General features: G+C 37.8%; 1 protein-coding gene across 1 annotated transcript in view; it reads left to right on the forward strand.

Annotated features, from left to right (window-relative positions):
* The first annotated feature begins 2,633 nt into the window (after nucleotides 1-2,633).
* RSRC1 (arginine and serine rich coiled-coil 1) overlaps nucleotides 2,634-15,605 on the forward strand; it is a 357,359-nt gene continuing 344,387 nt past the window's right edge. The window contains exons 1-3 of the mRNA XM_081086755.1: nucleotides 2,634-2,765; nucleotides 12,557-12,752; nucleotides 13,255-13,380. Of these exons, the coding sequence (XP_080942881.1) occupies nucleotides 12,559-12,752; nucleotides 13,255-13,380 (320 nt within the window). The 5' untranslated portion in view covers nucleotides 2,634-2,765; nucleotides 12,557-12,558. The remainder of the gene's footprint in view (nucleotides 2,766-12,556; nucleotides 12,753-13,254; nucleotides 13,381-15,605) is intronic.

Below are 15,605 nucleotides of genomic sequence, written 5' to 3' on the forward strand. Positions count from 1 at the left end.
TGAAAGTGTTTCCTTAGCGCCCGATCAAGGACAGTTAGACTTCGTTCCCTCTGGGAGGTTTCGGGACCCTCACCCCAGCTCCCTTATCACTAACTCCCTGTGTCCGGGCCGCTCTCGACATGAACTGCAAGAGCTCTTCTTTAGCAACCTGGAAAACATTCTAGTTGATTTCCTGATTTTGAAAAGCGAGTGATTATCCTTATTGGAATTAAATAAAAAATCAGTGGATGTTAAGTTTGTGCCTCTCTTAATTTTATTTATTGTGGACTATTAAAGAAGGGATGTTCGCCGGGAGAAAAGTCTCTCGCTCTCTCCCTGGACTGTTTTCATCGAAACAGTTATGCGGAAGGAATGTCTATATTCCTGAGTCATTTGTCTGTATTGAGCTGGCTGTGAGAAGTGTGGCCACAAATGTATCTCACATAAGAATATTTACATATGGAAAGTTATATTATTTGAGTTTGTAAACAAATATACCTCTTCAAGTGTAGCTTTGGGGACATTTTCAAAGAGTCTGTTAATAAACAATGAATGCAGGCTTTCTGATGTGAAAGGTAACTTGGTTCATTTTCTTAGATCTAATACTCCTAGTAAAAATAAAAGCAATTACAAAAACTTTGATATGTTTATCTTCCATCTATTGGTTAAAGCCTCAGCACGAAGTTAACAGGTAATTTGGGAAGTTCCATCAAGGCAACCTGAAACATTTGTAGGAAAAGAACACAATTAAAACTTAATATATTAGTGTTTCTAGGATATATGTAAATAGAGGCTATACATATCTGTCATACTATACTACTCTTCAGATTCAAATGTTCACAGTTGGCAAACTTGAGATGGAAATCATACTTTTAAGAAGTATTTGCCTTTTTTTCTCTTGAATGCTGAAGTTATATTTTGTTCTTAAAACATTTCACTTATTGCTACTTTTAGGAGAAATAATTAAGATCTTTATGTTTCCAGTGCAATACTCTTAGGTATTAATTAATTATATTAGTGCTTGCTTTTATTTTATTATGCTACAAAAGAGACTAAAATACACTTTCCAAAGTTACATGAATTTAGGAACATGGTTTTACTTTGTAATCACTTTAGTCCTCATATTGTGAGAGGGGAATAAGCATAAAACTTTAATCCTTTAAGAAAATCTGTTTTTAAGGTTATTGAGCAGAATGAACAGAAAGAGCTCCCAAACTGAGGTGTTAAATACTATTCACAAATAGCTTCAAAATGACCACTTTAGAAGTCTGGTAAGGGATCAAGACACTCACCAGCTACATTTTTTTTTTTTTTTTGCCATGATTTCTAGGTCTGATCTCAAATTCCATCTACTGAGCTGGAGGGAAAGATGACCATTTTAAAGGTAATCAGAGAAGGTTCAGACAATTGATGTGATTCACACCAAATAGATTTTCCTGGCTCTTTGTATATTTAGGAATAGTGGTGTTGATAGAGTTATGAGAGATCTGCAGTGTCTGATCACGGATTCTATTGGCCTAAGGGAAACCTACTAAAAAAAACCACACCAAGGTTTTGAAATGATATGCTAATAAATGCTCATGAAGTTCTAATGAGGTTGTTTTATTAAATAGTAAATGTTTTCCGGAAACAGGGTATTTCAAAATACAGTTTTGGTAAAAAAAATAAAAAATAAAAAAATTGATAGTAAAGCTCAGTTAACAGCCTGCAGACAGGTATACAAGTTCCAATAAAATTCATGACGCCGAGTCCCCCCAGCTAGTGAATTATTTAAAATAAACATGTAGTGTGGTAGTTAGTGTTAAAACGGTCCCCCTCAAACTGGTTATTTAAGGTACAGTCATTTATGACAAATATATTTCTGGAGCTGATTTTCACCTCTCAAATATCTGCAGAAAACTGTGGTTTGGATATCTAGCGATTCTGAACAAGTTGGTTCTCACAGTTGACCCAAACCAGGGCCAACAGTTTATTTACCTCCATATCTTTGCGTACTTATAGCAAACAAGGAAAAATGAGGTTTATGCAAGACCAGATAATTAATGTAGTATGAGTTACAGAAAATGCTTAATCGCGTTAATGTTTATTGATGTAAATAACAACAAACACCTAAACAATTTCTCTTTCAGAAGAAATCTCCTTTCCTTGCCTAGGGCAGCCTTCCCCCCAGTCCTCTAATAACCGGCTCCTTTAATGCGAGAAACTAATTTGCAACCAACCTGTGAGTGCCTTCACCTTCAGGGCAGAAGAAACACCGACTTTTAATGCACTTTTGCAAATAAATCATTGCATTTTAACTACACACGACTCTATGCAGACACACTCCCATGATTTATTATTGTTGGGCGAGTTTCCTCCTCGCCCAGCTAGAGATAACCAATTTTGCTACCTGTGTCTTAAACCTAACTTCCTATGATGCAGACTTGTTTACTGATTATCTGTGACGATAACGACGATTACAAAGGCAATTACACGCTTCAGTCCCCACCTTTATTGTTTTTCGGTTATAAGGCAATCAAATAATCAAACAAGCCAGCAAAGCCAACACCAAACAAAAAATTGGCGGCGTGACGATCCATTCCCTCGGCACTCCTAGCGCCTGGTCGCCTCCATCGATGCATTCGGAAGCTCGGCTGCCGCTGCCTGGCGCTGGAACCAGGAAGGCGGTGAGCTTAAACTGAAGCAAGTTCGGAGGGCGCCGGCGGCTCCCCGATTTGAAGAAACATTTCCAGGTTTGCGGCGCTTGCAAGTCCACGGGAGGTGTGATCCCGAAGACTGGGAGCCAGGTGATGCCCTCGTCCGGGGCCCGGGAGGAGGCGCCCGCGGCGGCGGGGTTCCGAGGCCTTGCTCCTGCGTGAGGCGGCGGGAGGCGGCGCGGGGCCTGCCGCCGTCTGGGACGCGGCGGGGGACGAAGGGGCTGGTGCCGCGGTGTGCGGCGCGGGGGGCCAGTGCGCATGCGTCTCGCACCTGGAGGTTTCCGACCCGGGTGTTCCGAGCGGGGGCCCCAGGTGGTGGTTGGCTTTGGGGTGGTGCTAGCTCGCAGGTCTCTGGCGAGGCCCTCAGGCTGGAGGTGGTGAGAGAGAGTTAGTCCACTTTTCCTGCCCTTCCTCGCGCATCCCCTGCTCACCCCACCCCCACTGGCCCCTGCGCTGGGGTTTATGGACCGGCCTTGGCAAAAGTGCCCGGGAAGGTGCGGGGAGAGAGACTGCAGCCTGGTGCACCCAGTCCCACCCTGGCCGGCCGTGGTCTCTACTTTAGATACACCTTTTCTCCCCCCGTGATTCCCAGCTCACACACTAGCTTGCAGAAAGCAGAGATGGTGCAGGGTGAAATAGACTTGCCTGCGTATAAATAAATACACATTCCCGCTTTAAGCACTCTTCCTTGACTTCAGGGCTTGTGGCCTTGTGATCCTGGAGTAAGAGCACATGACTTACCCTTAAACTGTTTACTTCGGTGGAGGGTATAATGCACTATTACACATATTGACTGCTCTTGATTTTAGGTCAACTAATTTCTCTCTCAGGGGTTATGTATCTTTAAATGCACACTGGAAGCCTAATCTTTTTTTTTTTGTTTTTGCATTTTCGGAATTAGTAATCTACTTGTGAATCAACTAAACAGATCCTAGGTAGTTTAAATTAATTCAAATGTTTTGTGTTCTCCCCAAAAAGTATTCACGTTGTCATCTCTGAACTTAGATGTAAAAGCTCTAAGTCAGCGGTTCTCAACCTTGGCTGCACATTAGAATCACCTGGTAATCTTTTTAAAATCCTGATTGCTGGGCCTCATCCTCCGGAAATTCTGTTTCTTTGTTACTAATGTTGTGGCCCCCACCCCATAACAAAGAAACAGAATTTCCAGAGGATGAGGCCCAGACATCAGGATTTTAAAAAGATTCCCAGGTGATTCTAATGGGCAGCCAAGGTTGAGAACCACTGCTCTAAGTGAAGGAGATATGCAGAGTTCCCAGGTTAAAGGACTGGAGCAGGAGTTACAGGTGCAACCTTGTGGGGAAACTGGTCATCCTTTGAGAGCCCATCTAGCCTTCGAGTCTATAAATAGTCACTTTCTTTGCAGGCAAAGGAGATTTCCTGCTAAGTGGCAGCACTGTATTACTGTACGTTCTTCAGTGAAAGGGCTAAAAATGTTGGAAGCTGAAAAACATTGAAGGCAGATGGTGTCTATTAATTGCCTTTCCAACTTGACCAGTTTCAGGAAAGAATGGTGTTACAAGTTGGAAACCTTGTAGTAAGATTGTTATAGTAGATGTATAGATATATTTTCTGCTTTGGTTTTCAAACCATTGGGGAAAAGTCCATGCTCAGTAATGCTTAAAAAAAAAAAAAAAAAAAAAAAAGATATGCTAGTCTGTAGATATTTAGTTGTTACAGGAGGGGGAGTGTTTTGACAATTCTCTCTCTCTTTTGGAGTTTTGCTTTGTTAGGCTTGTTAAGCTAGAATTTTATCTCAGTTCTTTTATTGCCTTTGCATAGTTCTATACTGTTTATGGAGTTCTTATGCTAAATGATATTAACCCCACTTTTACTTTTCTCTGTCTCTCTGAGGTGGATTTCCCATTGAAATGACTGCTCTTTTTTTTTTTTTTTTGACCATGTGTCCAAGATAAAAAACAAAATTGTAGTTTGATATACTGATGAATGAGTAGTAGAGAAATAATTATAAACTGTCATATCCTCTAGGAATCTTTGTTCTCTCTGCCTGTTTTCCAAAAAAAGATAACTGTTTTTGTGCCTTTATTAATAACTGAACAAAGGAACTACTTGTGTATGCCTTTGAGCTGTTTGGGCCTACATCTTCCATCATTCACCTAAACTTTGCAATAAGATGTTTTTGTAAATTGATGTCCTACTGTCCTACCAGTCTTGGCTTCAGTTCTGTAGTATGAGTAGTTGGGTAAGGTTTGCAACCATGAGACTCAACTAGGATATACTAGAGATTAGAGTTAGAACATAAAACCAAGAGCTGTAGGAGTTCTGTCCCTATGTTTTTTTTTTTTGCTTACAGATAGGTTGAAAAATTGTTAGCTTGTGGGATTCCTAAAAATCTGTGCTCAATCATCATTGCCCTTATCAGAAAGAGCTACTATTAACGTGTCTTTCCATGCATTGCACCTTAACCAATGGGGTTAAATATAAAGAGTTCTTTCTTAGTCGGAGTGTGAAATATAAGTTGACCACCATGACTTCAATGAGCAAGTATATTCAGCTACATGCTAGGGACATTATGGAAATCCAGAGGTGAATATATATATAGGGTGGTGAATAAGAGTTCAATACCTGTCATTGATAGAGAAGACAATATTTGGGTCTACTGATTTGCTCTTAGTGTTGACTTCCTTTTCTGGATAAATATTTGATGTTAGCAAATGTTTTCTCTTACTGAGATTAATATTTCAGTGTAATTTTTCTGAAATGTAAATGTATCCCTTGAAAAAATATTTATAATTTTGTGACAGTGGTTTTTCAACCTTCTATTGTTTGGCTCCTAGAAGGAAGATTTTGTATCTCTCACTAACTTTTATGGGTAAATGTAATCATTCTATTATGGATAATTTATCTTGTTTGAAATTAAAACAAAGAAAAATTTATACCACTTTCCCCTCTCTTCCTTTGGTCACCATCAAGATACATAACTAGATGTTATGTATCTACTTCTTTATGCCTTAATAAGCTAGACAAGAATGGAGAGTGGAAATGACGATAGCTACCTTAGAGTAGTGGTTCTCAAACTTTTTAGTTTTAGGATCCCTTTATACTCTTAAAACTTATTGAGACCCCAAGAACTATTATCTATGTGGGCTATATCTATAAATATTACTTTACTAATATTAAAAACAGGAAATTTTGAATTATTTATTAATTCATTTAAAAATGACAATAATAAACCCATTATATGGTAACACAAATAACAAATTTGATATGAAAAATAAATATATCTTTCAAAACAAAACATTCTTAGTGAGAAAATGCATTATTTTTCATTTTTGCAAATCTCTAATGTCTGGCTTAATAGAAGACAGTTGGATTCTTATATATGCTTCTGTATTCAATCTATTGTGTTTATTTTTTATTTTTTTATTTTTTTAATCTATTGTGATTAGTTGTTTTGATTGAAGTATATGAAGAAAATATATTCACAGAGATATGGTATTAAAAAAACTGTCTTCATTAGGGTATAGTTAACACAATATTATATTAGTTTTAGAAAAAGGTAGTATTTTAATAGCCTGTGCAGATAATTCTTTGATATTACACCAAAACTTGATAAGTGGTAGTTTCTTAAAAGTTGGTCGTAATGTGGTATTTGAAACCATATCAGTGATCTTTTCATACTCTTCCACATTAAAATCTAATAGTTTGTCTTACACTGTGAATGCATATTTTACCCATGCGTGATTCTGTGACATCATGCATTGACCTGCTGGAAAATACTGATCCTTTGCGTTATGTATATCTTCCCAATGTTACTACCCTAATTACATAATATTTTTAAAAAATCACATTTGTTAATATCACCATTGATATCATCAGAGAAATCTTTAGTACAGTATTGGGAAGCTATCAGTCTCATGATAGTAAGTACAATTTACCCAAAATTCTAATTTTGGCTTGAGAGCTCAAATTTTATTGGCAACAAATATTGTCAGTTTTTCTTGAAGTGAAAGACTCCATTCATTTTTGAGAAAATGTCTCCCAAATATGCAAGTTTGAATAATCATAGTCCTTTAAAATGAAAATTGTGCGTCATGATAAGAGCAGCCAGTTCAACTTACAATTCAGTTGCACAAATGACTTTTCTCAAGATAACCATCATTCTTCATTATCCAGCAGCAGTTATATGTGTGTTTCTCATTTTAACACATAGAATATTAAAAGATGTTTGCAAGAGTTGAAATTTAATAAAATTAATGCTTTTATCCTACTTTATCGAGGACATTCCTAAGTGAACAAGTGAACTGCTTTTTAAAAAAATCTTTATTGTTGAAAGTATTACATACTAGAGGCCTGGTGCATGAAAATTCATGCAGTGGAGGGGGGCCTCTCAGCCCGGCCTGCCCCCTCTCACAGTCCGGGAGCCCTCAGGGATGGGAGGCGACCCAGTGATCAGGGGAAGGTAACGCCCCCATCACACCTCTGCTGCTGCCACTGCCAGCAGTGCAAGCCTCGGCTGGCCCTAGTTACCTGAGCCTCAGGTAGCCCTGGGCAGCTGGGCAGCCGACATCTGAGGCTTGCCCACTCCTTGGGCTGGCCCTGGATGGCTAGGGGGCTGAGGGCGGGTCCAGTTGCACGTGCACCTGCCATCTCCTTCCCCCAGAGGGGCTGAAAGGACTGGGGGGCTCTGGCGGGGCTGAGGGGACTAGGTGCTGCCGTCTTGTGGCTATGGGTGCCGTCATCTTTGTGATGGTGTGATGGTCAATTTGCATATTCCCTCTTTATTAGATAGGATGTCCTCCTTTTCCCCCCATTGACCTCTTCTAGCCCGCCTCTGCCCCCCACTCTCGGCCTTCACCACCCTGTTGTCTGTGTCCATGGATTATGCATAAATGCATACAAGTTCTTAGGTTGATCTCTTCCAACCCACTCACCCTCCCCTGCCTTTTTTTTTTTTTTTTTAAACTATTGCTGTGAAGAATGCAATGATTGCTAGTACAGTTTGGTGCCATAACCTTGGTTCCTATCAAGGCACTAGTAGTTTTGTCTACTATTGCTTGTACATCATCAGTGCAAAAGTCAACATAGGGGAAAAGGTAAGTCATATATGAGTATTATAATGAGAATAGTTTTGACCTCTTGAATCCCCTGAAAGGATCTTAAGGAACCTCAGGTGTCCTACAGATCCCATTTTGAGAACTGCTGTTATAAGAGCATATAAGCTCCTTGAGGGCAAGGATTTTTGTCTCTTGTTCATTGATGTATCCCTTATAGCTAGGCCTGCTTTCATCCTGGGATGTTTTACCTATCTCTAGTTTTACATTCCTTATTTTTTTAATCTGGCTTGCCTTTGTTGGTTTGCTGTTTGCTTTTGGTGGAATGTGAGGTATAATTTTGGGGCTGCATATCTGAAAATGTCTTTATTCTGATCTTTTATTAGATCAGTGATTGGTCTGGATATAGATTCTATGTTGAAAATCATTTTCATTTAGAATTTTGGACACAAGGCTCCATTGTTTTCTATATATTGCAGTTTAGAAGTCCTGTTCCTTTTATTATGATTTCTCCATTTTTTTCTCTGTAGAAGTTTCTGGGATCTTCTATATATTCCTAGTGTCTGAATTTTTATGAGATATGTCTGGTTTATGTCATTTAAAATTAATTGTTCCAGGGACTTTTTACCTCCTATTTTTAATCTTTTTCTTACTACTTTTTACCTCCTGATTTTAATCTTTTTCTTACTACTTTTTGTGAGTCATTTGAACTCATCTTCTAATTTTATTGTATTTTTTTTACAAGTTATATATTTTTTTTTAAATATATTTTATTTATTTTTTACAGAGAGGAAGGGAGAGAGATAGAGAGTTAGAAACATCGATGAGAGAGAAACATCGATCAGCTGCCTCCTGCACACCCTCCACTGGGGATGTGCCCGCAACCCAGGTACATGCCCTTGACCGGAATCGAACCTGGGACCCCTCAGTCCGCAGGCCGACGCTCTATCCATTGAGCCAAACCGGTCTCGGCTACAAGTTATATTTTTTTAAATTTTTTTTATTTTTTATTTTTTAAAAATATATTTTATTGATTTTTTACAGAGAGGAAGGGAGAGAGATAGAGAGTTAGAAACATCGATGAGAGAGAAACATCGATCAGCCGCCTCCTGCACATCTCCTACTGGGGATGTGCCCGCAACCCAGGTCCATGCCCTTGACCGGAATCGAACCTAGGACCTTTCAGTCTGCAGGCCGATGACGCTCTATCCACTGAGCCAAACCGGTTTCGGCTACAAGTTATCATATTTTAAATTTCAAGCTTTTTCTTCTGTTCTATGGATGTTCCCCCTATTCTTGTTTGTTGGATCTGAGGAAATTAGCTGTGATATTTTCCTTTAATTTTCTTCTGTATGTTCCTGGTTTACTACGAGTTTTTTTTTTTTTTTTTTTTCCTTTCTGTCTCTTATAATGAAGGCTTTCATCACGTGATTGGTTATACCCCCCTCCCCCCTATCTAATAATCTATAAAAAGTTAACAGAAAAATTGTTTACTGAAAAATGTTTAAGGCTTGGACTTATTAACTGGTGGGCTTGGTTATAGGTGATTGGGCAAGGGCCTGGCCATTTTTTTCTTTGAGGGGGGGGGCGTGGCGTACCTTCAAATACTTGTAGTATATCTTTTTCAGCTACTGTTCAGTTTTTGCATAGATGAATCCTCTGCCAGAACGATCTTGGATCCAACTAATGGTACAGTATTTATCATTAGTTGTAGACTTTCATGTAATTCTTTTCACTTTTAGGTTAGCATCTCTCTGCCCTCGTTTATTGTGCCCCTGGATCTGGTGCTTTATTATTTTGCCATTTTTACTAAATAAATCACCTCTCCTGGGATTGGGAAAGAGTAGTCACCTGTCTGGGTTGCATGGGGAAGGGGACCTGGGAGATTACTGCTTTTATAGACTTTCATCCAGTTCCTTTGATTTTTAGTTCCACGCATCTTTGTGTCCACTGTGGTAAGTGGTATCTTAAATTCCTATCCTTTCTGATTTTTGCTATGTAAAGTGGCTTTTCTCATGTTGGAATTCTCTGCAGTTGCTGGTATTCGGCTCTCATAGGTCTAAATCCTCCATATGTTTTTCATTTGCTAAAAATTTGTTGACGTATCTTGTTTACTGTTCCTTCTGTCTTCTCTCCTAGTCTGTGTATCCTTGTGAATTTATATTTTTTATCTTTATATTCTCATTTTAGTATTTTTTTTAACAAGATAATAAGAACATCAAAGCTCTTGTTAAATGGTTATTTGTGGGTAAAGAACATTTTTAACTGCTTAAAAGTGAAAACAAGAATGGAAGAAAAAGCCAGGAAATAAGAAAACTTTCAGTGGTTCTCAACCTTCTGGCCCTTTAAATACAGTTCCTCATGTTGTGGTGACCCCAACCATAAAATTATTTTCATTGCTACTTCATAACTGTAATGTTGCTATTGTTATGAATTGTAATGTAAATATCTGATATGCAGGAAGGTCTTAGACGACCCCTGTGAAAGGGTCTTTGACCCCCAAAGGGGTCGCGACCCACAGGTTGAGAACCGCTGAACTAAGGTAATTCCTAAATGTTAGTTGCAAAACCATAAAAATCCTAGAAAAAGACATATGCAGTAAAATGTCAGACATCTGACATAGCAGTATTTTTGCCAATATGTCTCCTAGGGCAAGGGAAGCAAAGGAAAGAATAAATAAATGGGATTACATCAAACTAAAAAGCTTCTGCACAGCTAAGAAAACCATCAACAAAATGAAAAGGGAACCTACTCTATGGGAGAACATATTCCTCCATGATAAGGGATTAATTTCCAAAATATATAAAGAACTTATACAACTCAACACCAGGAAGACAAACAACCCACTTAAAAAAATGGGCAAAGGACTTGAATGGACACTTCTCTAAAGAGGACATACAGATGGCCAATAGACATATGAAAAAATGCTCAATGTCACTAACCATCAGAGAGATGCAAATTAAAACCACAGTGAAATACCACCTCACACCTGCCAGAATGGTTACCTTCAGTAAATCAACAAACAACAAGTGCCGGCGAGGTGTGGAGTAAAGGGATCCCTAGTGCATTGTTGGTAGGAACGCAGCCACTGTGGAAAACAGTTTGGAGTTTCCTCAAAAAGTTGAGAATGGAACTGCTTTTCAACCTAGTGATCCCACTTCTGGGAATATATTCCGATAATTCCAAAACACCATTGGTAGATGAGTGGATAAAAAAGCAATGGTACATTTACACAATGGAATACTACAAGGCTATAAAAAGAAAGGATCTCTTACCTTTTATGACAGCATGGAGATTATTATGCTAAGCAAAATGAGCCCGTCAGAGAAAGACACATATCATGTGATCTCACTTGTACAATCTAATGAATAACATAAACTGACAAAATAGAACCAGAGACATGTGTTCTTGGTACAGACTGACAGATGTCAGAGCGGAGGTGCATGGGGTAGATAGGGTGAAAGAAGGTGAAGAGAATAGCCAAAGAACATACATGCAAAGCCCATGGACACATAAAACAGTGTGGTCAGCGTTATAGGGAGAGGAGGGCAGAGTCTGGGGGAAAAGCAAAGGGAATGTAAATGAGGGACATCTATAATAAAGTTAACAATAAAAATATAATTTGAAAAAATTCTTTAACTTCTATTTCTGTATATTTTTCCTTTTGTATACTAAATGTAAAAGCATTACCATAGCCATATAGAAAATATTTTTTTTTGTTTTTTTTTGAAAATACGTTTAAAAAGAAAAAAACGTTACCCAGTTTTATCACTTAAATATTACCAGTTTTTATTTTTGCTCTTACTCATATGTACATATTTTTAGAAATTGCAGTCTCGCCGAAACCGGTTTGGCTCAGTGGATGGAGCGTTGGCCTGCGGACTGAAAGGTCCCAGGTTCGATTCCGGTCAAGGGCATGTACCTGGGTTGCGGGCACATCCCCGGTGGGGAATGTGCAGGAGGCGGCTGGTCGATGTTTCTCTCCCATCGATGTTTCTGACTCTCTATCTCTCTCCCTTCCTCTCTGTAAAAAATCAATAAAATATATTTAAAAAAAAAAAAAAAAAGAAATTGCAGTCTCTATAGAGACAGTTTTAATAATGGTATAATGGATATCTTTGTGATTATATTTTTTTTAAGAAAAAGTTTTCAGATACATTCTTAGAAGTAGAATTGCTTTGTGACAAAATAATAAGCATTTTTTATGACTCTATATTTAAATTGTTAATTGCTTTCAGGAAGGAATATACCACCACTTTACTAGCAGTGTGAAGATTTGACCGACTTCACAATAACCTCATCAACTTTGTTACTTAAGTTAACATTTCCTCTCCCAAATTTCACAAGTGAAATGATGATAGTATATTATTTCACTTTGTACTCTGTTGATGACTAGTGAGTTTTTATCCATTTAAAAATGTAGAATTTTCAGTTAGAAAAAAGTAATTCTAAAAGATAGTAAAATATGTTTTATCTTTAGGGAATGTGAAAATGAAGGATTAGGTAGTTGATCCCTAAACCAAATATTATGTAATTAATCATAACTGCAACTTAAAATATAAGAAAATTGTTATAATGAGCTGTCCTCAGATTGACTCTTTTGAGAGACATTTGGAAAAATTTAGGATAAATTTAAGTTGTTCATAAATTATAAAAACAGTTACTAAATTATAAAAACTGAAGACTGTATTAGAGATTTTTTTTTTATATTCTTGTCAAGAAGCCAGGTACATTTAAAATTTTACTTTAAGACTAAAAATTTTTGCAAAGTTTAAAAAAATTGCTATATTAAATTTCATCCATGGTGCCGTAAGTAAGTAATAATTTTCTTTGAATTTAAACTTGTAGAAATGGGACGCCGTTCATCAGATACTGAAGAAGAAAGCAGAAGCAAGAGAAAAAAGAAACATCGTAGACGGTCATCTTCAAGTAGTTCTTCAGATAGTAGAACATATAGCCGAAGGAAAGGTGGAAGGAAATCCAGGTCAAAGTCAAGATCTTGGTCCAGAGATCTTCAGCCTCGCTCACATTCTTATGATAGAAGGTGATTCTCATAACTTTTACTTATGTAGTAACGAGACTACATTCTTTCAAGTTCTTATATTTTTCTACTTGTAATTTTTCTGGGTAAAACATTTTTCTTTTAGTAGTTATATAGTTATGAAGGTTAAGTCCCAAGCCAGAGGTGTTTTGTTCTGTTTTTCGAGGCCCATCCCATGGGTTCAGTGTCTTTCTCCTTTGTCTATTTTTTTTGTAGACAAGTAGGTATAAACTAGCTTAATTCTCAAACTATGTTATCTGATAACATTTGGAAGGATTGTATACTACTTAACACCTCCAAGGTCTTAATTTGTAGCTAATTCTATCACTAAATTATAAAATTAGTCACCTGACTGTTCAAGAGCAATAACATTTTATCTCTTTTTGCTTTTAAGAAGGTGTAAGACAGTAAAAATGAGACAATTCTATAGAATCTAGGTGATTTCTCCTTAATGCTCATACAAAATTTTTTTATAGCAATGATACTTAATTATATTTTATTTCAGACGGAGACATCGATCAAGCAGTAGCTCTTCTTATGGCTCTAGAAGAAAACGAAGTCGAAGTCGTTCAAGGGACTGGGGGAAATCCTATAGAGTTCAGAGGTCTAGGTCAAAAAGCAGAACAAGAAGGTATGCCATCAGATATTTATTGCTCTGTAACACACTATCCTCACATTTAGTGATCTAAAGCAACAGTCATTTATTTTCTCAAGATTTTACAATTTTGACCTGAGCTCAGCTGGCAGTTTTTCTGCTAGTGTCATCTGGGTCACTCCTGTGGTTGTAGTTATCTGATAGCTTAACTGGAACTACATGGTCCAATGTAACCTCAACTCAGGCATTTGGTATTGGCTTTTGGCTATTGTCTAGGGTGCTTTAGTTCTCCTGTGGTTTCTCATCCTCCAGTAGGCTAGGCTGGGCTTTTTCACATGACGGGGAAAGTATTTCAAGAAGGTAAGAGCAGAAGATGCAGGATCTCTTAAGGTCTAGCCTCAGAAATAACCCAGTGTGATATGAAGTAAATGTTCATGTCCCTACCCCCAGCTACCCCCTCCCATCCAATTCGTATGTTGAATCCCCAATCCCCAATATAACTGAATTAGGGTCTTTATGGAGGTAATTCGGGTTAAATGAGGTCATAAGGGTAGGACCCTAATCCAGTAGGGCTGGTGGGCTTACAAGAAGAGGCAGACTGTTCTCGCTCTTTGAGTGTGAATTTAGAGGAAAGGCCACGAGAAGACAGTGAAAAGTCAGCCATCTACAAGCCAGGAAGAACCCTTACCAGAAACCAGATCAACTAGTATCTTGATCTTGGACTTGGAGCCCCCGAACTATGAGAAATAAATTTACGTTGTTTAAAACTGCTCAATTTGTGGTATTTTGTTGTAGCAGCCCGAGCTGATTAATCTCCATTGTCACTCCATCTATGTTTTCTTGTCTTGATCAAGGGCCAATAATACAGAGGATAGCTTATCTGGAAAGAGTTGTACATGTTGGGCAATGGTTGAATAGGATGGGGACCATGGTATTGAGGGATTTGATAAAAGTAGGTGTTCAGAAGTCATTGAAAGTTTTTGAGCAGAAGAGTGTTAGTATAAAAATAGGAATTTAGTAAGATCAGCTGCTTTTTTCTGTTCTTCTATTAGATTCTAGCTGTGGGGGCATATTAGCAGCCTGATTTTGTTATCTAGGCATAAAATTTATAAATCTCTATGAATCTGAAGTTGGATAATGGTAATAAAGTCCAGATGTTTAGCTTTTCTGACCTTGTAGTGTTTGGATTTAGTCTCCTCTTTTTATTTTTTATTTTTAAATATATTTTATTGATTTTTTTTTACAGAGAGGAAGGGAGAAGGATAGAGAGTTAGAAACATCAATGAGAGAGAAACATCGATCGGCTGCCTCCTGCACACTCCCCACTGGGGATGTGCCTGCAACCAAGGCACATACCCTTGACCGGAATCGAACCTGGAACCTTTCAGTCCGCAGGCTGACGCTCTATCCACTGAGCCAAACCAGTTAGGGCTAGTCTCCTCTTTTTAGTACATACTCCCTATTTGGACTTAGTCTCCTCTTCTTAGTACACACTCCATTAATAAGCTACTCTGTATTGTATGCCTTTGTTCTCTATACATATTCCTGGGTTACTAGCTTTGTTTTTTTGAGCATGCTTTCTTTCAGTTTCTTGCAATCTTTAGTTCTCTTTTTCCTTAAATCCTTTTTTGATGTTTATCTTTGCACTCCCAAGTTAAGTTTAATCCATTCTTTCTCTTACCCACCATTACATATAGTTCCTGATATGTAATAGTTATAGTATGAATGTTATGTCTTTATTATACTCATATATTATAAACTCTTACAGGGGAAATCTCTTGGTACCTAACACAATACCTTGCTTAGTAAACATGTCTTGACTGGGTCATTAACTGGGGAAATGAAGTTAGGTAGAGAGCTGTTTTTTTAGTAAGGAAAAGTTTTATTGTTTATTGATTTGTAGAAGGAAAGCTTTATTTTAGATGTATTGATTTGTCTAAAAGGAGGCTGATTACCAGAAATCAAGGTCAGTTGAAACTTTCTATCAGTGGGAATAGAAATAATAATCCATGCTTTTATATGTCTTTTTCAGGTTATAGACTATTTTCACATACCTTGAATCAATCAACCAGAATTTGATTAGGGAAACAGAAGGCAATGAATTCCAAGCAGTGGGATTTTAATATAGGGATAAAGGCCTATGCAACCTTTGGAAGGGCTGAGGGAATTAGGGACACTGTCACTGATTAATTCTGCCTGAAGTATTAAAGCTGGTTGTTTTCTCAAGTCACTGGAAATCTTAAGAACTTTCTAGGTTTGTA

The sequence above is a fragment of the Myotis nattereri genome (assembly GCF_964212035.1).
Source record: "Myotis nattereri genome assembly, chromosome: 3".
Lineage (NCBI taxonomy): Eukaryota > Metazoa > Chordata > Mammalia > Chiroptera > Vespertilionidae > Myotis > Myotis nattereri.